The 23,503-nt window shown below is 47.8% G+C and overlaps 1 protein-coding gene across 3 annotated transcripts; it reads right to left on the bottom strand.

Annotated features, from left to right (window-relative positions):
- Nucleotides 1-5,016: 5,016 nt before the first annotated feature.
- Nucleotides 5,017-23,437, bottom strand: ABCG8 (ATP binding cassette subfamily G member 8). Of its 3 annotated transcripts, none has more exons than XM_059134606.1 (13): nt 23,211-23,437; nt 18,700-18,798; nt 17,107-17,257; nt 13,455-13,693; nt 12,584-12,716; nt 12,219-12,488; nt 9,641-9,803; nt 9,448-9,531; nt 8,376-8,575; nt 7,868-7,944; nt 6,850-7,117; nt 5,771-5,898; nt 5,017-5,688 (listed from the first exon to the last, which is right to left on the bottom strand). In XM_059134606.1, exons 1-13 carry the CDS (start codon nt 23,271-23,273, stop codon nt 5,551-5,553), a joined length of 2,013 nt encoding a protein of 670 aa, XP_058990589.1. In that variant the 5' UTR covers nt 23,274-23,437; the 3' UTR covers nt 5,017-5,550. The 3 variants fall into 3 exon arrangements, with proteins under 3 accessions (XP_058990589.1, XP_058990588.1, XP_058990590.1); XM_059134605.1 differs by having other exon boundaries at nt 18,700-18,801; XM_059134607.1 differs by lacking the exon at nt 23,211-23,437 and having other exon boundaries at nt 18,624-18,748.
- Between the last annotated feature and the right edge of the window lie 66 nt (nt 23,438-23,503).

Raw genomic sequence — 23,503 nt, forward strand, 5'->3', positions numbered from 1 at the left:
TGAAGTATGGTCGAGCTAATAGCTGCAGGGGGTACACAATCATGGTAATTTATCACTTTGCTGTTTTCCATTAGGAATGTATCCTGCTTTCAGACCTGCGGACTTTACAAAGCTCACATTATGCAGCCTTAGTACAAATAAAGGAAATGGCTGCATTTGCAAATTCAAAATAAGCACTTATCTTTTTCTTTTTTGCACAAAGAAAAGAAACGTCAGAAGAAAAGAAACAAAATCCAGTTCAGGCAGAGCAAAAACATTTAAGCGACTTCATACTTCGTGTCCCTCAACATTTGGATAATGGCTGGCCTTTGGGATCTGTGCTTACAGAGATCTCTTGAAAGTAGTATCTTCACCAACTCTGCCCCAGGCATGCACATGCTGAAACTCTAAATTTATTTACTTGCTTATGTCTTTTCCTCTCCTATTCACCAATTAGAACAGAACCTGGCCCTGGTTGGCATCCAGTAAGCATCCTCGAACGAACAATGAGCCCAGCTCCTGTCCTGCTTTGCAAGTCCTGTGCTTTCTGAGGTTTAAGCAGAAAGTAATGACCTGTGTTGACTCAAAAAAAAATTTTTTTTTAAACTTAGGCACCACACTTAGTGTGGAGCTCAACACAGGCCTTGAACTCATAACCCTGAGATCAAGACCTGAGCAGAGATTACTTGTATACATGCAATGGAGAGTTTCCTCACACACTTGTCCTCCGAAGAGATAAAAAATGTCACTTTGAAGCTCAGAGCTAGGAGAGTGGGAGTTGAGGCCCAAGAAGTCATTTAAAACCCATGTTCCTACATGAAAACACGTTCCAGTTTACTGAAAGGAGGAGGAGAGCTTTTAACGGAAGCCACTTCGGTGCAAGAGTGGGATCAACAAAAATAAAGAGGTTCACTTGTAACGGGGGCAGTAGAGCGTTTTCACAGTTTGGGGAAACGAGAAATAGCTCCAACTTCACAGAAAACAGTAAACACAGGCCGTGAACGTGGGCAGCCGAGAAGTGTTATCCGGCCTCTGAGTTGGTGTGTGTTAAAAATATCTCAACCCCTTGCTTCAAATATTACTGTTCTAAGTGTTAGCTGCTCACAGCCCATGTGCTGCTGGCAGAAAACGGCCTGCTGCCTCCCCTGCCAGAGGGGTCTTGGTGTGAGAGCGATCAGGATACTCCTCTGTCCCCAGCCACTTGGAAGGAAGAAGCAATCCTATTATCAAAAACAAATGGACAACTTGAGATTTGAATGATCTAGTTGACTATGAAAATAGGGGTGTCTACTTTCAGGCATGAGCAACGGCTGTATTTTCCAAATAACAGGTCAGCCAGGGAGAGGCTTCCTCACTGTCGGCTTCCCTGTCAGTCCCTTGCTCTCTCCCTCAAGAGTCTGATGGGCGCTCCAGGCCCAGTGCTGGGATGAGGGAAGGGGCCTCTACTAAGTGACTAACACTTGAGTCTTGTCTTCCAGGTCTGTGATTAGCATCTGGATTTGGCAGCCATTTAAGTACCCCTACTGCTGGCTATTTAATCTGGAATTGAAATGAGGTCCTAAGGGAGAAAGAAAAGTGCAAGATCTCTCTTTGTGAAGCTGACTGATGAGACCCGCTTGACCCAGGGCAAGATTAGGTCTTAAATCATTTTTATAGAACAAGAGCAGGAAAAAGTGAAAAACTAAGTTGAAAAACTAAAAAATGAAAAACTAAGTTGGGCGCCTGGGTGGCTCTGTCAGTTAAGCATCTGACTCTTGGTCTCTGCTCAGGTCTTGATCTCAGGGTTATGAGTTCAAGCCCTGTGTTGAGCTCCCCACTAAGTGTGGTGCCTACGTAAAAAAAGAGAAAGAAAAAAAATATTTGAGTCAACACAGGTCATTACTTTCTGCTTAATTAAAATTTTCCTGTAAATAGCACAATTTGAAATTGAGGGTCTTAAACTGCAAATTTAAAAACCTTTGCGACAAATCCAGTGTGCTGCCTGCTTTTGTAAACACTGTCTCACTGGGACGCAGCGTGCCACGCGTGCTTTAGAATTGTCTGTGGTGGGGGCGCCTGGGTGGTTCAGTGGGTTAAAGCCTCTGCCTTCGGCTCAGGTCATGATCCCAGGGTCCTGGAATAGAGCCCCGCATCGGGCTCTCTGCACCACGGGGAGCCTGCTTCCTCCTCTCTCTCCCTCTGCTTGCCTCTCTGCCTACTTGTGATCTCTGTCAAATAAATAAATAAAATCTTTAAAAAAAAAAAAAAAGAGTTGTCTGTGGTGGCTATCACACTGCAACAGAGTTGAATGACCCTCAAAGCTTGCAACCATTTGACCCTTAACAGAAAGGGTTTGCAACCCTTGCTTCTGAAAATTATTCACAGGCAGGCCTCTCCCCCTTCCAGGGCAGGGAAGGGCTGAGGAGACCACCTGCACACAGTGGGGAGGAGCAGTTTTTTGGTTGGTTGGTTTGTTTCAGAAACAAAACCAGTGAAATCAGAATCTCAGGGTGGGTCCACAGTGGGTTTTTGCTAAAGCTCCAGGGAGGACAACCAGGGTGGAAAAGCAGGATCCTCTAGCAAAAAAGGAAATGGCAGCTGCTGGAGTTTCTCCCATTCTCCGGCATTGGCACTTTGCCCCTTTCCCCCACAGCTCTGCGCACCAGAGCCCACTGAGTTCTTAAGGTTCCTTGTAAACTGAGTGGTAGATGATGGAGGGCTGTCGCCCTCATGAACTTTAGAATCACTCGAGAGTTAATGAAAAAGCCCCATGTTCTCTTCCTCCTTCTCCCTTCAGACCTAAAGCCTTTAGGTGACCACAGTATGGGTATGCAATGAGGAACCGGGGTGGGCTGGACTAGGATGAGGACGGCATCTGTGTGGACTAGGGGACAGTTGATGGGGGAGATACAGTCCCAGCAGGGTGAGGAGAGTATCCCCACACCCACACCCGAAAAAAATGCCGTGTGGATGGGAGATTGGTTTACATATAGAGAATTAACAAAATGAATGAAAATATGAAGGCCAGTGGAATCCAGGTTTCTTGCAATTGGAAAGGAGAGTTATAAACACAGAAAAGAAGAATATTATAATCAACTCTGGTGTACTAGAATTTGGGAACTGGATATATTAATGTACAGGTAGGTGTGTATATGTTTGTGCTCACTTGCACACACACACACATATACAGACCTGTGTACACGTATATGCATTCCTAACTTTGCCTCCTCAAAGGGTCTGGGGGCAGTGATGCCCAAGTAGCAATGCGCGGACTTACCACTCAGATCTTGGCTTCTAGATACCATTTACCACTCAAGGGCACCAAGATTTTTTAGGAAGATTTCTGCTTTCTAAGCACTGGGTCTAAGGACTGATGGTGGAAAAGCAAGCCTGAAACACTTTCTTGTGAAAAGAAGTGTTCACACAATGATGGGGACAGATCAGAAGGATGTAGAAGCCTGCTTGAATGGGCTTCCAGGGCCAAATCCAGGATGGTCTGAACATAAAAATAAATGATGATACTATGGGGTCATAAGCCATTGAATAAAACAGGAAACTATAAGTTTATATTCATAGAAATTGAAAAATGGATAAATGAAAAGCATAATGAGCAACAGATAACTTAGTTTCAAAGCACCTACCAACAAAATGCTTATCAATTACCAAAGAAGGAACTCGGCTGGGAAGAAGCCTGGCAGACACCCCCGTGCTCAAGTGATCCAAGTGTGTATCTTCACTGCAACTTCACTGGCAACAGGATACAGTGAGAAGGGTGTGTCACTTCTGTGACATCTCTGCCAAAGGAAATCCCTGTGCTATCCCATTAAATTCATGGTCTGAATTTCATCATGAAAATATACCAAACTTGGGGCGCCTGGATGGCTCAGTGGGTTAAGCCTCTTCCTTCGGCTCAGGTCACAGTCTCAAGACCCTGGGATCCGGCCCTGCGTCGGGCTCTCTGCTTGGTAGGAAGCCTGCTTTCCCCTCTCCCTCTGCCTGCCTCCCTGCCTACTTGTGAAGTCTCTCTCTCTGTGTCAAATAAATAAATAAAATCTTAAAAATATATATATATACACTAAACTCAAGTTCAGAGCTATCCTGCAAACTCTTCAAGTGTCAAGGTCACAAAAGTAAAGGAAAGCTGAGGGCTGTTCTAAACTGAAGGAGACCAAAGAGAACTGCCAACCTGATCTGCTTGCTCCTTTTGCTGTGAAGGACCTCGCCAGAACAATCAGTGCATCTTGAACTGGGCCTGCCCCTTGGATGGTGGCAATGTAACAGTGTTGTAATACACCATGGTGTAAGGTCACAGTGTAAGTACCCTGAGTTTGCTGGTGCACTGTAAAAGGGCAGTGTGCTGAAGTGCTACTTCTCAAACTCAGGTACACAGATCACCTGCAGATCTTTTAAAAATGCAGACTCAGATTCAGCTGGTCTGGGTGGAGTGTGAGATTCTGCCTGTCTAACCAGCTTCCAGGTAAGGCCCACGCTGCCTGTCTGGGACAGTAACAGTTAAGAGTTTAGGGAACCTGGGGTGATCATTTACTGTTTGCCCCCCAAAAACACAACTTCCTCCCTTTTTGGCCCCAGACTCTGGGGTTCCCTCTGGGAGCAACTGGCTCCCCTCTGCATACCAGTTTTGGGTCAGATGGTCTTCAGTGCTCATGCAATGAAGCACGATATTGGGTGTGATCTAACCCATACCCTGGCCACTGTGAAAGGTTCAAGGCCCAGTCAGGGCCAGTGGGATGCAAGTCTAGGAGGCCTGGCTGAGCTGGCACAGCCTCAACAACAATCTTCATCTTCTGGAGGCTTCCTAGAATTCCAAGCCGTGCACTGGCTCAGCACTTACCTTTTGCCCTCCAACTCCTAGGGCTTCCAAAGCTTTCTGACCCCCACATGTGATTCCACCACATGGTACCAATGTAACCTTACTTATTAGCAAACTGACTTTTTACCTGTTTCCTTGTCTATGAAATGGGATACCACCCACCTCAAAGGGTTGAGAATTGTATACTCTGATCCACATAAATAAAGCATTTTGAGCTATACCTGGTATACAGTAGATGTTCAATAAATTTTTAATTGTTCTGTTTGGCTTTTGGAACCCATGACACACCAAAAGAAAGGATGTCTCAGGTCATTTTCTGTACTGAGAGTGACTTAACACAGAGTTCGGGGGTCCCAGAAGATGAGGTCAAACATTTCGCTAGGCAATATTGTTTCCTCTGGATCCAGTTCTTGCATAGCCTATTCCATTCATACCTAACTTGCTCCCATCCTGCACTGAGTCGCCTATATAAATATATATGAAAAGGAAATAAATTAGCAACACTGTAGGTGTCCCCAGGTTCAGTTTTCACTTTCCCAGGCACTGCAAACTCTGGCCATTGATCTGCAATCCCTTTCTACTGTCTTTATTCTACTGCCATCCTGTGGCCGACCTGTGCCACTGCAATGCTGAGGGCCAGTGTAGCTGAGCTTGCTGTGTGGTCCTCCTGGTGCCCCATGGGGCTCCTTGGGAGGAAGGCAAGTAGTGCAGTTGAAGGGTCTTCTCTAGTCCCCACCAAGAGGCAGAAGCCTGGACATGAATCACCAGTCTTGATCTGATTTCTGTTTGATGAACCTTAGGGCCACGTAGTACAGGATCATGAAGGCACCACCAATGCCAATGAGGATGAGGTAGATGGCGTAGAGCGGGTGTGAGTTCAGGCCCATGGAACTGAGGATCTGGGGACACAGACATCAGTGAGCTCCCTGAGAAAACATTCCGACGGGTGTTATCTATTTTTCAAAGGCCTTAGCTACTTACTAGGTCTCCTGGGATAGGGATGGTAAAGTTGCCGACCCCCAAGTGGTAAGTGTGCCCTTTGAACTGAATCTGCATCAGGCCTTCAAAACACCAGCGGAGAAAGGAGACTTTGGAAATCCAAGCAGGCACTGAAGACAGGGAGAGCTATGTTACTCACACAGGCTGGCCACGTGCTCCCTGGGAAGGACTCATGAACACGGGGCTCTGGAGGCTCTGCCCCAAGGAAAGCAAGGTCTCTGAGTTGGAAGGAGGGCGGGGAGAGGCCGAAAGGGCCAGAGTGACAGCTTGGGATATGGGGTGGGGTGGAGGGGGCCACGTAGCTGAGGATGCGTCCCCACATGTTGGATAAGTAACAATTTCAAAGAGTCATTTATGAGGTGTCCCAGCATGGGCTCAGCTTCATGAAGGCAGAGCTGAGAATCTTGAGTCCATGCCCTGATGCCATGATGTACTGAGCCAGGAGCGAGAGGAAGGAACAAGCCCAGCCTGGCTGGTCTGGAGAAGAGAGCAGCCATGGAGATGTGGGCAGGGGCAGACAGTGCCCTACAGAGAAGAGCCACACATACTCAGATGTGAGTGCATGAAGTGTGCTGGGGACTTCAGAAGAGCAAGGTGGGGGCAACATGGAGCTAGACCCCCAGAGGGCCTGAGAAGAGCAGTGACATGGATTTGAACCTTACAAAGTGTCCTCTGCATGGGAGAGGGTCAAGAGGGACACAGAAGGACCAGGGTCACAGGGACCACTGTGGTGGTCTGAGACCCGACAATAAGGCCAGCCTGGGGGATCAGGCAAGTGGACATTTCAGAAAGATGTGAGAGGCAGAACTGATCTGACTCACTAGAGAATGTGGAGAGTGAGAGAGAATCAAGGGTGACCTCCAGGTATCAGCTGGGGGATAGAAGGTGCCATCTGCACCCTCTCATGGAGTCATTCTTTGACAAGCAGAACAGTTGGCTCCCAGAAAAACCAGGCTCCACTTGGCTCTAAATGGTGAGTTCTCATCCCCAGGTGAAAGCAGGCTTCATCCAGACCTAGAAGGCCTCAAAAAGCTTGAGCAAGGGAGGGGAGCAGGTCTTACCTGTCCACAGATTGTCCAAGCTTATCATGAAGCCCCCAGTGAGGTAGAAGGAGTTGTAGAGAGCGTTGCCAAAGAAGGAGGATGTATGGAATGTGGGGAGCAGGGCGGCGGCACCCAGCGCCATGATCCTACAGCAGAAGACCACCAGCCACACGAGCAGGAAGTGTAGCAGAAAGGGCTCGAGGCTCAGGTGCAGGTTGGCCAGCCAGTAGGTGGGTATCGCATAAATGATGATGTAGACGCAATGCTCCGGAAGCTCCCCTAGAATCTGCAAAGAGTAGCCCTTGCGAGGGTGTGCAGCTGGTGCCTTCACTGTCATTGTTTTTAAACGTTTAAAGATAATAACCCTCAATGATGCCAACCTCCCCTCCCGCTGACCATCAGGCGGTAGCAGGAGGGCCCGTGGGTGCGGGTGTGGGACCCTGAAATGTGAATTCCCTGCTGGTTTCCCTCCGCAGATGCCATGTTTGCCATCTGGGACACTTCAGAGCAGTTTCCCCCAGGGAGGCCATGTGGCCTGGTGACAAATGGCAGTCAGGCATCTGTTCTGTTTCAAGTCCCCACCCTGCCTGCCCAGACCTAACAGCTATGGGGCTTTGAGACTGCATAACTTCTCTGAGCCTCCACTTCCTGGAAATAAGTATAGTAACAGCCAGTCTGCTTCCTGGAGATGTTGTGAAATCAGAGAGGTGAAGTATGCTGGTAGTTTCTTTCTTTTTCTCTTTCTTTCTCTCTTTTTCTCCTTCCTTCCTCCCCCACCCCCCACCCTTTTTTTCCCTAAGGTTTCTGCTGACCAGAAAAGTGTCATTCCTAGTCCCACAGTACCGGTCTTCTGGTAAATGTTTTAAAAACAACATGCCTCTGAAAGTCCCCTAGCAAATGTGACATCTTTAACCCCAGATGAGGCACAGCCCTCTAGTTCAGCAAAATACTTCTCTGGAGTTTTTGTACAATGCAATGTAGCTTTCTCAGACCCCGCCCCCAACCTGGTCACTTGCTCTCAGCCCTGACCAGTCACCTTAGTAAAGAAATAGGGACCAGGAGTGTAGAGACCATCTTCTAGTTCATAGTAAAGCATTGCCCTCTCTGAGTGACCTAAAAAGGGGTAGAAAAGGAGAATGAAAGTGACATTAATTTTCAGTGTTTCTGTTTTTTAATCTCTCTTAGTATAATTATAAATAGTCACATTGACTAAATGTCTTCTATTTTTAAAAAGCAGGCAGAGTTAAGCCATCCTAATTTAGATGTTTGTAATTCTGTGACTTGTGCATTGCTGTCAAGTGTAATTCCTGCTATAATAGGAATGCCTAAGACTCCTGGATAATCTGCTTTCATTTGCATACTAATATTAATGTGTGAACATTAAAAACAATCATCACCTTTTGTTTTGCAATCATGGTGAAACTGTTCAGCAAACCCATTCTCCCCAGGAGTGTGGAGGAATATAGGCCAGCTCAGAGGAATGAACAACACCGTGTCTTCTGGCTCTTTCAGGTGTGGGTCACAAGAGAGCAAGCAACACTCACATTTGGCAATGACATCCAGGACCACGTTGAAAGGGATGAGAGCTCCAATCATGAACAAGAGGGCAGCTGTGTCCATGAAGGAGAGCTTGATGGCCCCGTGGCCATAATAGAGGAACCCAATGACCAGGGACATCAGGCAGGCCTCTGCTCCATGGATGAGGAGAGTTGGCAGGTCTCGGAAGTCGTTGAAAATCTGACGACTTAGAAGACAAAAGAGGTGCCAAGGGAACAATATATACCAGCCCTGTCACACTGGCAATGTCATTTAATCTCTGTAAGTCTCTCTTTTCTCATCTGTAGAATGGGAATAGCACTACCCCCTCACAAGGACTGTGAGACTCAAATGAGATCATTGGTGAAAGCATCTGTCTCACACTAGGTACACAATAATTTACTTTATCAACTATCAACTTACTATCAACGTATCAACTGTGCAATTTTACTTAAAGACATTATCTTAAGGAAATAACCAATCAGGTGTGTAAAGAGATATGTACAAGGATTGTTGTCACAGCATTACTTGTCATAGCAAAAGCCTAAAAAAAAAAAAAAAAGGAACATGACTATGTTCTTAGCGGGGAAGTGAATTATGGAATGCGAATATTGGAATGCTGAAGAAGACCTAGTCAGATGAAAGGTAGACACCTATTCAATATGAGGCCAAAAACAAAAAAAATGGTTACAGAACAGTATGCAAACTATGACCACATTTATGTATTAAAATGCTGCATGCACGGGAGTATCTGGAAAGAAACACACCAAACATGTGGGTCTAGTTTTTTCTGAGGGCTGATGTGACAGTAACCTTTCCTTTCCACTTGAGTTTCTCCTGTATTGTCTGAATTTTTCACCACAATCCTATGAAATTTTTCCAATCATCTTACTGCCCTCCAGTAAGGACATTTTAATTTTGCTTAAAGAATAAAAGTTGCAAAGAGCATTAGTGGTGGTCTTGGTGACAGTGGTTTTTAAAAATGATGCTACTTGTTGCTTTTTCCTCCAAATTCACTTTAGATAGAAAGGGCTTGTGGGACAGGGTTGGTGGTAGTGGAGTGAAATGGCAGATAATTACCGGATCAGCACGGTGAACTGCTGCATAGAGCCAGGCAGCTCAATGGGAGTTGGGGGCTGGTCGGTGTCCTGGGGGAGGGCCCGGCTGTCAAGAAGAAGGGTGTGACATGGGGTGAGGGCGTGACTGCCTTCTATAAGGAGCCACTTTATATAGCTTATATAGCTCCACCCAGAGCCACCCTGGCTTTCCTTACCTCTCTGGGCAAGTGCCCTCACCCAGCTCCCTTGCCTCGGCTCTCCACAGAAAGTCATCAAAGCCACGAACTTTTTCTCGAAACAAGGCCGCAAGGGACTGAGCCTTCTCTCTGGTGGCCACTTCCTGCTCTCTGCTTTGCCTGTCGATGCTAGTCAAGTCCACTGTAAGGAGAGGATGCGGGGCCATGGGTGGCTGGGTCTCTGTACCTGTTCACAGGTGAGGAGCTTGACGCAAGGCCAGTTCACAATGCTGGTCAGCCTTTGGGGGCTCCAGGACATGCTCTCCACTCTCTGAGAGTGGACCATGAAGTGATAAGCAGAGCAGAGAGATGCAGAGAGGCACCCAGGGCTGGCCTCCCACCCTGCTGGGCCTGGCCACATCCAATTCAGGGGAAAGCCTGTTGCAGGGGAAAGGTAACACCAGAGGCCCTGTGGGTCCTGGCCCCCATCCCAACACCCAGGCTCATTATGGAGACATCCCTAGAAAAGAACGGAAAGCACTGGACCTTTGGAGCCAAAGGTCATGGCACAATTATGTCCTGGCTCCAACTCCAGCCATTTAAGAAACTTGAGATGAGGACTCAGCCTCCCCGGTGTTCCTGCCCATGGGGAGAAGGTGGGCTGGCCATGAGACAGTTGGGCACTCTGGGAACCAGGAAGTTCTAGTTCTCACTGTAAATTAGTAATTTGGCTCCATCAGGAAGCTGTCTAAAAGGGAAGAGTGTTTTGGCCAGAGGGTGTCCAAGTCTGGACAATTCTAAGTAGAGCTGTTGCTGCTCTGAAGGCTGCTCAACACCCACCTCCGTACTATTTCTGGGGAGCATCTGGGAACCCCAGCCACAGCTCTACTCTCATGGGGCTCCTGTATGTCAGAAAGGCACACCACCCAAACATAACCAGGGCCCTCCTGAGCCCAGTTTTACTCCAGGCCGGAGTGTGGCTTACCTCCCACTATTCCCCCTCTTAACCTCTGTCTCTTCCTTCCTGCCATTTTCATGACATGTCCTAGGGCAGGATAATGTCTAGGAGGAGTCTTGTAAAATGCAATATTCTCCTTAGTGTGTAGGCCTGTAGCTCAGAACACCAGACTCTTTGGGTACTACTAGGCCCTGTACCCCAGATTGGTAGGTGGTAGGCAAGAGCCCCCCCTCCCCAAATGATAACAGTATAAAGAAAAAGGTTTTTTTCAGGTCTGTTGTGGACATTTGGCTTCTAGTAACCCCTCTCTGGGGTTACTACACATTGCTCCCTTTGGCCAGGATGACAGGTGCCCTGTGAGTTCACACAGTGTGAGTGCACAAGGGCTGCAGGCTGGAGAGAGTGGCCTGTCCTCCTGGGGGGGGGGGGGGGATGGATGTTGGATGCTGGGAGGAGGATGTGGGCCAAGGGCCAGGAGTTAGGATGGGAGGCCAGATACACTGGCTATGAGTCCCAATTTTGCGCCTTACAAGTTCTCTGCAAGGGGTTTAACTTTTCAGGCTTTGATCTTCTCATTTGTAAGGACGGAGATGACCCTGGCAGGGCTGTGAGAGTCCAAGGGAAACCCTCTGGAGCTTGGTGCCTTTGGGACCAGTGTCTACCCTTAAGGACATGGTCCCTGTTGTCATGGTTATTGGTGACGCCCTTGCCACACTATCTTGGGAGGAAGCTAGGAGCTCCAGGTGACAAATTAGACAAGCCACAGCTCCCGTGTCCCCCGGTGCTGGTGAAGTTGTGTGGCCTGGCCAGCAGCCATGACACTCCTCAGCATTCAGGATCCAGGCATCTGCTTTCAGGTCAGGCACCTATAAAGACAACTGCCTCCCCAGGAATGAAGGAATTGGCTTACCCTATGCTGAGAGCTCAGAACCCCAAGCAGAAAGGCCTCTCTGGGTTGACCCAACAATTTTCCTACCCAGAGATTCACTGACCAGGACCTCCAAATGGCTTTGAGCTCCTGTTCCCTGGGCCCCTCTCTCCCACCCAGTGCCTTCAGGCTCTCTGCCTCTGTGAGGGCACCAGGGCACGGCTTTAAGATTTCCTGGTGGCCTCCTGACCTTGGGAACCCTAAGTTTCCCTACAGAGTCTGAATAAAGACCACAATTCTAGAAACTGGTCCAAACCTTCCTGGATTCTATCTCCTCCAGCCACTGGAATTCTCCTAGGCTTCTTATCCATTGTGCGCAGGAGAAATCTGCTTTTTTTTTTTTTTTTAAAGATTTTATTTATTTTTATTTGACAGACAGAGATCACAAGTAGCAGAGAGGCAGGCAGAGAGAGAGAGAGAGGAGGAAGCAGGCTCCCCGCTGAGCGGAGAGCCCGATGCGGGATTCGATCCCAGGACCCTGAGGTCATGACCTGAGCCGAAGGCAGCGGCTTAACCACCTGAGCCACCCAGGCGCCCGAGGAGAAATCTGCTTTATTTGGGCCTTTTGTTTCTAGCATTTGATACTTGGCAAAGGGACACACGTTCTATAGCCGCTGTGCCCGCCCCGCTCCTAGGCCCTGCTCCCCTGAAGCCTCTGAGCTTCCCTCCCGGAATCTCTCCACCAGACCCTGGCGGGGTTCGGTGGGCGGAGGCGCTGCCCGGCAACTCACCGTAGAAGTCGGCAGGGTTGCTGTAGCGAGGACAGGGGTGGCCGATGGCTGTGAAGTACTGCACCATGTGCTGGGCTGCCCCGAAGTAGATGGTGCTGCCGGACGTCATCAGGAGGACCAAATCAAACAGCCTGAAGATGTCCGACCGAGGCTGGTGGAGGGAGATGAGCACCAACCGGTTGCCTTTGGCCAGCCGGGACAGGGTTTTCACCAGGTTGTGGGCCGTGAAGCTGTCGAGCCCGGAGGTGGGCTCATCCAGGATGAGGATTCCTTTCCATCGGAGAGAGGGGCCTCGTGAGCCAGTGGGACTCCCGCTGGCCGGGCCCGAGCCCGGGGGGCGCCGCGGCCCCACCTCGCGCGCTCACCTGGATTCCACAGCAGCTGCACCCCGATGCTGACTCTGCGCCGCTCGCCGCCCGACACGCCCCTCACGTACGCGTTGCCCACACGCGTGTTGGCGCACTGGCGCAGGCGCAGCTCGGCGATCACGTCGTCCACCTGCGGAGAATGGGTGGCTTCTATTTTTATTTTATTTTATTTTTTTTAAAGATTTTATTTATTTGACAGAGAGAGATCACAGTAGGAGAGAGGAAGGGAAGAGATCACAGAGAGAGGAAGGGAAGCAGGCCCCCTGCTGAGCAGAGAGCCCGATGTGGGACTCGATTCCAGGACCCTGAGATCATGACCTGAGCCGAAGGCAGCGGCTTAACCACCTGAGCCACCCAGGCGCCCCGAATGGCTGGCTTTTAGACGCCCCGCGGTGCGCCTGGCTCGGGGCCACGTGGGTGTTGTCCTCCAGCGCAAAGCGCCTGCCCTTCTGAATGGGTTTGTGCGCCAGCCTTCACTGGCCCACGCTGTGTTTGTTCCCGCATTCTTTCCGCTTGTCCTGAGAGGATCCCACGTGCAGGCCGTGGCGCCATGTTGGAAATGTGGCCGCGCCCTGGGGACAGGACAGCTGGGCTCCCTGCCCACCCGGAGGACAGGAGAACAGGTAGATAGAGACGCCTCACACATTCTTCCCTGTGCCATGGAGGGAACTGGCCAGGGCCCGGGCGGCTTACAGAGGGGTTGTGGGGGTTTAAAGGTAGCCTGAGGGCCAGGCTGAGCGAACGGTTGGAAGGATGGTGAGCTGGGAGGCTCGAAGTCGACCTGGAGCTGGGCCCTGAGGCAGGGAGGGAGAGTGGGAGAGGGGAAGGATGTCATGATTACTTGGGGTCACCAGGATCAGGTAGTTACCCTTTCGTCGCGCTGAGCCTGGGAGAAGGTTCTGGGCAGGCGTAGCTGGGCAACAAAAGCCAGGGTCTCACGGACGGTTAGGTTAGGGAGCAGCTGGTCGTGCTGGCGCACGTGGGCCACATGCTTCCTCACCAGCTGAGATGTGCTGGGCTGCCCATTGATCCAGATTTGGCCTGACTTAATTTTGCCGCCGTAGTCCCTCCCGGTGATCACGTCCAGCAAAGAGGCGCTCCCACAGCCTGTGAAGCCACCATAGACATTCTGAGAGCAGAGCTGTGGGGGCCAACCTGGAAGCCACGGCAGCCCACACACTCTCCAGCCACCCTGGACTGCTCTGTCCTTGCAGCAGTGACCAGCCCCCAGGGAAAGTGGCACAGCTTTCGGACCCGAATGGGGCAGTCCCAACACCTGGAGCTCCAGGCCTCTCACCTGCAGCCAATTTGATACCGTTGAGGCGCTGGAGGCACATGGACGCTGGGGGTTCAAGCCATTTAGCCAGGGGCTGCATGGCAGGAGAGGGCTGGAGTCCTGGCCCTGGCTGCTCTGAAGTAGATGCCTCTTTCCACCTCTAATAAGCCCATTTCTTTATCAAGTAGTACTAGTGTTAATTGCCCCATGAAGCTTAGCCATTTTTGGGTGGTAAAAGTGCCAGCAACCTTTGGCTCAGAAGCTGGCTTTGTGGGAAAGACTAATTTTGGAGAATTAATAGGGTGTTTTAAAAAAAATATTTGTTTATTTTAGAGGGAGAGAACGAGTGGGCGGGAGGGCAGGGGGAGAGGGAGGGAATCTCAAGCAGACTCTCAGCTGAGAGAGGAACCCAGCATGGGTCTTGACCTCACAAATAGGGTGTTTTTTAAAAATGCAAAACTGGAACTTACTTTCAGAAATAAGGAGGAAAAAAATAGAGGAATAATAGATGAGGACATGATTCTAAAACTAATACACGTGTATTTCTCTATATTTGTCTTTCTCCTGTTTTAATCTGTGGTACTTTTTACTCTCTAGAAAAAGTGATCTGTTGCCCTAAGTTAACACCATCCCCCTCTGAGTGACAGTGATTGCTATTGATTTGGGGAAGTGTCTGATTGGATCAGGTTTCCAGAAGCGTTTGATGAGACTCTTTGACAGCCATTTAAGCTGTGAATGCCAGTTGGGCTGTAGCTGTGAGAACACTGCAGACAGCTAGGGATGACGCTCTGCCCCATTTCCCCCATATGAGGGTTTGGTTTCTTTACTATCAGTTTCTTTCAGAGAGCAATTTAAAAAAAAAGTTCTTATTTTTTTGAGAGAGAGAGCACAAGCTGAGCAGGGACCCCAACATGGGGCTCCATCCCAGGACCCTGGGACCATGACCCAAGCCAAAATCAGACACTCAACCTACTGAGCCACCCAGGTGCCCCTCAGCAAATTTTGCAACTTGTTTTCAAACAGGGAAGAGCCAATACACAAATGTAACCACATCTCCTTGCCATACACACATGCTTCTTGCAAGAAGCCCCATGCCTCCATGCAAAAAAACAAAACTCAAGAAGCCTCCCCACTAATCCTTACGCTTACTGATCAGAGGTTCTCACAGTAGAAAGGGACTTGCATGCCACCTCCAAGTTACACCTCATTCAAGGTCCCTGAGAACATAAGTAGAGTAAAATATTCAGAGAAACCAGAGTGGAGTGCTCTGGTCCTGCTCCCTATCCAGCCTCAGATATTAGATGCAGGATCAGAGATAGCTGGGGACTTTGTCAACATTCATAGGTAAAATGAGATTCCCAATCAGGAGTTCAAAGACCACATTTCATAAACATTTTATGAGAGGTATGAGTGGCCTTTCCAGTGGAGATTGCCTAGTGAAACTGGGCAGACCTGCAGACCAGAAGACAGCACCAAAGGCATTCAAGGGCCTTATAAAATAGCAGGAGTCTCCAATTAAATATATTAATTCATTGGAAAACACATTTGTTACTACTACTGATTCTGCAGAAGCAGCCAAAGTATCTGGAGCAACGTTTTTATTTATTATAAAATATGCTGAGCATTCATCCATTCTTTGTTTCATTCTTAATTTCTTAAGCGGAGTAAGAGCCACAGGATGTATAATTGATAAATATTTCTAAGAAATCATTTAGGGGGATCTGGGTGGCTCAGTTGGTTAAGCAACCAACTATTGATTTTTTTGGTTCAGGTTATGTTCTCAGGGTCCTGAGATTGAGCCCCTTGGCAGCAGGTTTCACACTCAGTGGAGAGTTTATTTGAGGTTCCTCCCCCCTCCCCTCTCTCTCAAATAAATAAATCTTAAGAAGAAATCACTTAAATAATTTCAGTCAAATAAACCTGAAGCTAAATAACATTGAGTCTAGAGTCAGAAGTCCTGGAGACTACTCAGTTTCTCTGAACTTCACTTTCCTAAGGGATGCTAACAGCTCTCAGGGCAAGTGTAGTGAGTATTAATTGTGATGACTCTGAGGCTTAGTGGAAGTGCCTCCACAGGGCCCACATATTCCCCAGATTCTCAGTTCATGAAGGAAAAAGCATATAGGACATAAAAACTACCAGGAGTTACCAAAATAAAATTGGCCTATGAAGTGTCTCTTGTTTTCTTGTTCAGATCAGACTTACAGAGGCAGGGCCAAAAGTGGGCAGGACTTGACCTGTGGGTGTTATTTAAGTTACAAAGTGCATTGGCACACATTATCTTATTTGATCTTGGGTTAGATAATAAATAGAATTTCCCTATCAGAAGACTAAAAATTTGGAGATGTTCAAAAGTTCAGTAATCTTTACTTCTGGAAATGATTAATTAAAAGGTATAACATGTTCTCACACCATGTAAGAGAGAAATGCCCTGATCTGGGAATCAGAAGATCAAAGTTCTAGTTCCAACTCTGCATGAAATATATGTTCTTAGGTGAATCACTCACCTTTTCTAGACTTTAGTCTGCCTATTTGTCAAATGAAGGTGTGCATGTGTTGAGGGGAGACAGGAGGATACTCTAGAGATATTGATGACTGAAAATACTGATAATTTAAAAACCTTCCTTTAAAGAGGCTTCCAAACTGGTAAGGAGAAAGAAAGATAGAATACACTGGAGAGAGTAAACTTTGTTCTCCAAGGCTCCATTCACCTTTGGCATTGTATAAGTTTAAGTTTATCCTGTGGAAGTGACTCTGAGGCACTCCAAGAATCTGGATCTTTGCAAGTGTTTGAAGCCTACACTAAGACTTAGAGAGCCTCTCTGAGAAGTGGGAATTGCAGCAGGGGCTGTGCCTACCCGGTCGTAGGGCAACAGTGAGTGAATGTCCCTGGTGGTGGAGGAGTCCCCTGACAAGAACATTGAATTCTGGAGCTGACTGATGATCTTGGAAAGGTTGTTGCTTTGTCTCAATATGGGTGTTAACTAGGGACCAGGCCCTGGCTACTGCTTCAAGAGGCATATTTGTGATTCATAATGATGGCAACTGCCTGAGAGATAGTAAATGGAGGAACTGGGATTTGAATCCAGGTTTGTCTGACCCAGAACCTGTGCTCTCACCCACTCTGCTCTGCTGTTCTACTCATCAGCAAGGGTTCTGTGAGGAGCATCCATCTTTCTGAGGGACTGGTCTGCTTTCCAGGAGAGACCAAACCCATTGCCTCACTATTTGCCCTTAGTGGTACCTGAGCTCCCTATGATGGCCAGCATCTGCCCACTTCTCACTTTGAAGCTCAGGTTTTGGATGCCCAGATCACAAGAATCCTTGTGAGATGTCCAAGGCATCTTGAACTGAGCCAGCTTCTTAAACCAGGGCACCTGGGAGTCCATATCGACCTGTGGGGAAACATTGGAAGGTTCCTCAGAGAGCTGAGTGGTCAGAGGGTTTCAGCAACTTCTATTCACCTCTATATAGGATACACAACAGGTTGAGGGTCCCATGCCCAGGTTCTATCAAGCATGAGTTTGGCGCCTCTGCCGAGACCCTGTGCTGAGAACCTGAAGCTTCTACTTCCAAGTCTGAAATTGAGACATGGGAAGCAAGTACAACAGCAGAACAGAAAGGAAAATACAACATAAAGCAAAATGATGTCTTCACTTAAGGATAATAATTTATTAATGATTTATTAAGGGTTTACCATGTACAAGGCATTGTGTAAATCTCTTTCAAGTTCACACAGCTAATGAGTGGCAGAGCAGAGAAAGGTTATGGTGTGCCTCATTAGCTTGTTCTAACATATATTTACAGGAAGCCTGGGTTGGACCTCTGAGGTTCAGTATTGCATCCCCCTGCATGTTCCATTTGGACCAACTGGGGTCTGCCCCCAGGTGGGTCTGGGAAATGGAAGTCTTGAATCTGACCAGAGGTACACTGAAAGGCCAGCAGTCCTTGCATTCTGGATGTCTTATTAGTTCAAGGGACAGTATATTTTGCAAACAAATAATAATAAAATGTAAAGTGGTGAAACCTGAAGTCTGTAGAATGGTGTCATGGTATTGTTAATTTCTTAGTTTTGTTTGTTTTCCACTGGGTAATGCAAGATGTTAACATATTAGGGGAAGTTGGGCAAAGGGTATATGGAAACTCTTTACCATTTTTTAAAGATTTTATTTATTTATTTGACAGGCAGATCACAAGTAGTCATAGAGGCAGGCAGAGAGAGGGGGGAAGCAGGCTCCCCGCTGAGAAGAAAGCCCGATGCGGGGCTCAATCCCAGGACCCTGAGATCATGACCTGAGCTGAAAGCAGAGGCTTAACCCACTGAGCCACCCAGGGGTCCTTCTTTACTATTTTTGTAAAGTCTAAAATTATTCCAAAATCTGAAGTTAAAAAAAGTTTGAAGTTTTTTTCTCCCCCACAGTTCACATAATTTATGTTTTTTTTTTAAAGATTTTATTTATTTATTTGACAGACAGAGATCACACAGGCAAAGAGGCAGGCAGAGAGAGAGGGGGAAGCAGGCTCCCCGCTGAGCAGAGAGCCCGATGTGGGGCTCGATCCCAGGACGCTGAGATCATGACCTGAGCCAAAGGCAGAGGCTTCAACCCACTGAGCCACCTAGGCGCTCCTCACATAATTCATGTTTTAACAAAGGTCTCGTTCTCTTAGCCTATCAACCTCCAGCTATGTTATGTGTAGTTGAGGGCGTTCCTGTACATTCACTCAACATATGAGGCATTAACAAGGCCCGCATGGGCTCACCCTTCGGTTCTCACTTTGAGGATCATTTGGCCTTCCCTGCCCTACTCCTCCCACTTCTCCTCAGGTGTGCTTCTACCTGGTAGCTGAGATCTTGGACCTCCAAGGTGTTGGACTGGCCACTGTAGGTGAAGTATAGGCTGTTGTCACTTTCGGAGAACAAGCTGTCCTGGAGGCCCTGCTGGAAGACATGACAGGTGAGGGGTTCCTTCAAAAGCTGCTGAGCACTTAAGAGAAAACGGAGGAGACCCAGGAGGTGAGAGCAGCAACTAGTGTGGTTGAGATTGAGAACTGGAAAACATGCATTTAGGCAGGTGGATCCCAAGGGCTATGAGAAAATAGGAGCATCCGTGAGGGCGAATTTGTCCTTCCCTGCAGAGGGTGTTTTGGGACTTCTCTCCAGCACAGCTCCTGGCTCTAGAAAACTCAGTCTCAAGATTGGTGGAGCCTGGACCCAGGCAGCCTATGATGGACAAGACTCAGACTCTGGACTGGAGAGAGCTTTGTGAGCTTCTGTGCTCTGGGGGCACCTGAGCTGGGGGCTGGCCTAAAATTTTTCTTTCCTGCGTCTGGCTTATTATCTCCTAATGCCAAACAGAATCCCATGTACCCGACATGTGAGAGGAAATAGATATCAAAAAGCTAATGCTCAATATTTGGAAGACACCATCCTTGGAAAAGTTGCATTTTATTCTAATGATGAGTTTAGCACAATACAGCCATTCAGAATGCTATTGGGAGGTTTCAGAAGAAGTCCCTGTCATTGTCATGGTCATCATCATCATCTTGCTGTTGTTGGAGTGATCCTATATTTGTATATCAGTTAAATCAGTGTTTCATGGTATCAGCTGATATCTTTGGTATTAGCCATCAGCAGATCTGAATTCCTTCTATTTTATCAGTTCAATCATTTAAATCATTGAGGTCCCCCAAAAGAACAACCTGTCTAGAAAAGTTTCTATTTTTTAAGATTTTATTTATTTATTTGTTAGAGTGAGAGAGAAAGAGCACAGGCAGGCAGAATGGCAGGCAGAAGCAGAGGGAGAAGCAGGCTTCCCGCGGAGCAAGGAGCCTGATGTGGGACTCAATCCCAGGACCCTGGGAATATGATCCGAGCCAACCGAACCACCCAGCCGTCCCGAAAGGTTTCTATTTTTCTATTTTTATTTATTTATTTATTTTTAAAGATTTTATTTATTTATTTGACAGAGATCACAAGAAGGCAGAGAGGCAGGAAGAGAGAGAGAGGGAAGCAGGCTTCCTGCTGAGCAGAGAGCCCGATATGGGGCTTGATCCCAAGACCTTGAGATCATGACCTGAGCCGAAAGCAGAGGCTTTAACCCACTGAGCCACCCAGGTGCCCCTATTTTTCTATTTTTAAATGCATAACATTTTTCTTTCTTTTTTTAGTGCAGGATAAAGCGTATTTATTAACAAGTTCCAGTTGACTCCGATCTTTTTCCCAAGAGCTGCTCTTCTCATACTGACGTGTTCTTCAATCAAGCGTCCAGTACTTACTGGGAGCCCATATCACTCTTTTCAGTCTTGGGTTTGGATGTGACAAAGATGGTTTCTGAGAAGCTTAGCTTTTTTTCTTTTTAATTGAGGTAAAATTGGTATATAACATTATATTAGTTCAGGTATACAGCACAACAATTCCAAATTTGTGTACACTGCAAAATGGTCAGTACACTATATCTAGTCACCATCTGTCACCATGCAAAGAAGCTTAGGTTTTAATGAATGGGACAGGTGGTTAGGATGGAGCATGACAGGCTAGGTATAGAGGCAAGCTGACCTCAAGCATCCATTCAGGGTACCCATTCAGGGTATATTTACACTGTGTACACAATGCCTACCTGTGCTTTGTGTGAAAATAAACTGACTTATGACTTATGTGAAAATAACATCCAAAAGTCTCTGTCAGACTTCGCTGTAGTAGTGGAGGTCAGAGGTCCTCTGAAAGGATGTTCCAGCCCCAAGAGAAAGGAGGGAAATCAGTATAGGCGATAGTCTATGGCAGCAGCCTCTGAGTAAGTAGTCCCTAGAGTTCGACGGCAGTATGGAAACAACAGACCATAGCTACTTATCTTGTCTGATGTTAGAACTATTACCATAAAGATCCTAATTTATACAGGAAAAAAATGGGAAAGATGAATGCCTCATTTAGCAGAAGGGCTATCTCTGGGGAACAGAGAAGAATGCAGGAGAGAAGGTTACAGAGAAAGGCGAAGAGAGCGAGCTTCAGAGCTCTTGGTAATTAGTGGTGCGTACGTGAGGGTTCATTATTCTATATTCTGATGTGTCTGAAACATTTTAAAATATGTTTTCCAAGTGAGAGTGAGAGAGCAAGTAGAACTCCAGAATACTTCTGCCACCTTGCCTCTTAGTTGTCAGTACATCTAAGGCAGGAGCTGGCCGTGGAGATGGAGGAGGGCCCAGGGTCTGTGACCTCAAAGATGGAGAAGGAGATCTCTCTTGGGGGAGATTGAGGGCAGCTGAGAAAGGTGCTGCATTCCAGGAAGGTTCAGCTCTGCACCAGCCATCTAGAGACTACCTTCCTGGAGCTGCACAGGCAGGAAAAATTTCAGAGGAAGAATTCGTTGCTGGGTTGGGGGCAGCCTCTGTTCCATTTTGAAACATTTCCTTGGCCCCAGGAAGGATTTATTAGACTCTTCCTGAGGTTTTGACAAATCCTCTGTATTTTTCAAATACTTAAATATCTATTCAGCTGACATCTTAATCAGTATAACTGTCAGAACATCACTTGAATTTCTGACAGGTGACACCCAAAAAAAGCAAAAGCAGTTTTATTTGTAGGTAACCTGCTTGGCTCCTGCTGGGCTACATTGTAATTTCTCCTTGTATTAACTTCTGATCAAATTCCCGAGTCAGAAGCATAGATTAGAAAGGAACTCTGGGAGCACAGAGCCCAAGTTCCTTATTCTAAGTTGAGGAATCCATGCCCTTGAGTAGTGATGGCGCTGAGGACTCTATGCCTGGTAGAAACATGCAGGGTTTATTCCTGGTTGAGAGGGTGAGCCTGGGCCTTTACTAAAATGGTCAGACCAGATCTCACATATCTTTGCCCTGAGGACTGGGGCCCTCTTGGGCTCTGCTTCTGCCCAGGGACTGAGGAGTCTGTGGGCCAAGGACACTTGCCACTCCAGGCACCCCAGGCCAGAGGGCCAGTTGTCTATGGGTAGGCAGGATGGTATGACCACATAGGGGTGTGTGAGTCATGAGTAGAGCTAGGGTTGGGCAGAGAAGGGGGAACAGGCTGTAGCTTGGGCTGGGAGCTGGCACCCCTATGCCTGCACATTATAACTGCTGCTCCACAATTTCCTAGAATTTCTGAATTTACACCTGATCTTTCAGGATGTGAGGAAGGTATGTCAAGAAGACAGAAACTGTTTTCAAGTGCTTAGCTTGATTGATAATTTTAAAACCTCTAGACATAAGATATGTAGCCCTCATTCTGTTGTTCCAGATGCCTTAAATGTTGGGGGTAGATTGTCACTTGGAACCTTGAGTAAGAGGATTGGAGAAAAGGAAACTGGAAACAGTAGGCATTCCTGGATGTTGGATTTGGGCATTTGTTTGCATTCCATGCTGTGGTGGCCGAATTGTTAGACCTTTTCGGCAGAAAGTGTCCCCAAAGCCACCGCTGACTTTATATCATATTCAGGCCATGAACACTGCAGTCTCAGCCCTAGGAGTCATTTCTTGGCAAGGACCGGCTGTGTTTGCACATCAGAAGTGGCTGTTTGTCATGGCTGCAGAGTGAACTAGGAACGTGCTGGGTAGAAGTCACATCCTAGCAACTCAGGGCCAGACTAGGTGACCTGTGGCCTTCCCTGTTGGGTGTGGAGTCCTTAGACCTTCTCGTCTTTCCCTCCTCTCCATGGCAGGCAAAGACAGCAAGCTGGTCTGGGGTGAGGTGGAGATAGAGGGTGGGCTCTGCTCTATTTCCATCTTCCAATTTAGCATCCTGCTTCAAATCCAACCCACACCCTGATTTTAGCCAAAGGCCATTTCTCAAGTAAACATTTCTCATGTAAGATAAGGGTGGAGAACTTGTGCCCCAACCTCTTGTCCCCCTGGCTGCCCTCTGTCCCTTCGCTCTCTCTGGGGTCTTATGTTTGCCTGTTGTAGCCATGTTTTGTGCATAAATTCTCATGTTCCCATAGAAGTCACCTGCCATCCTATCTCAGCAGTTTACAGCAGCGGACTCTGAGCTTGACAGACACACAGATGAAGGAGACACTGCAGAGTCCCTGGTATGTGTGAAAACATTTCTGCTTTGGAGTCTCATTCAGAAAAAGCTACATCAGCCCAAGTCACAAACAGGAACATCATTTCCTTGTAGGAGTGTTTCTTCATGTAGGAAGTGACCTCAGAGGCCCCTTACCCACCCTATCCCCTAAATCCCTTCCCCTCAGCCCTTTGATGCCCAGGAAATAGAGTCCTGCTGCCATGTTCTCCCTCTCCTTGTGGTGCTGGTGGAGTTAAAACAAAGTTCCTGAGGGAGGAAAGAAAGGTCCCATTTGCTCCCGCCCCCCATGACTGAGGTGACTGCCCATCACTCACAGAGGCATCCTGGGGAGCAGCCCTGTTCCACAGTCCTCTCTTCTCTGAGGCCTTCTCAGCCATGGGGCCCCGTGGTGTCTGTGCCCCTCTGCGGCAGCTTCCTTTCCACCTCAGTGGCTACCAGACAGCACCAGTGTATTGTCTTTCTCAGGGCTGGGTAGTCTCTGGCCTTGGTTCAGTATGCCTCTCTCCTAGCACTCCTCCCAGGCTGGCCCTCCTACAAACACAGGCTGTGTGTTCTGCCCACTGCCAAGATAGCACACACACTCTGGGTAAAGGTACATCAGATAATG

This window comes from Mustela lutreola, chromosome 9 (genome assembly GCF_030435805.1).
Source record: "Mustela lutreola isolate mMusLut2 chromosome 9, mMusLut2.pri, whole genome shotgun sequence".
NCBI classification, from domain to species: Eukaryota; Metazoa; Chordata; class Mammalia; order Carnivora; family Mustelidae; genus Mustela; species Mustela lutreola.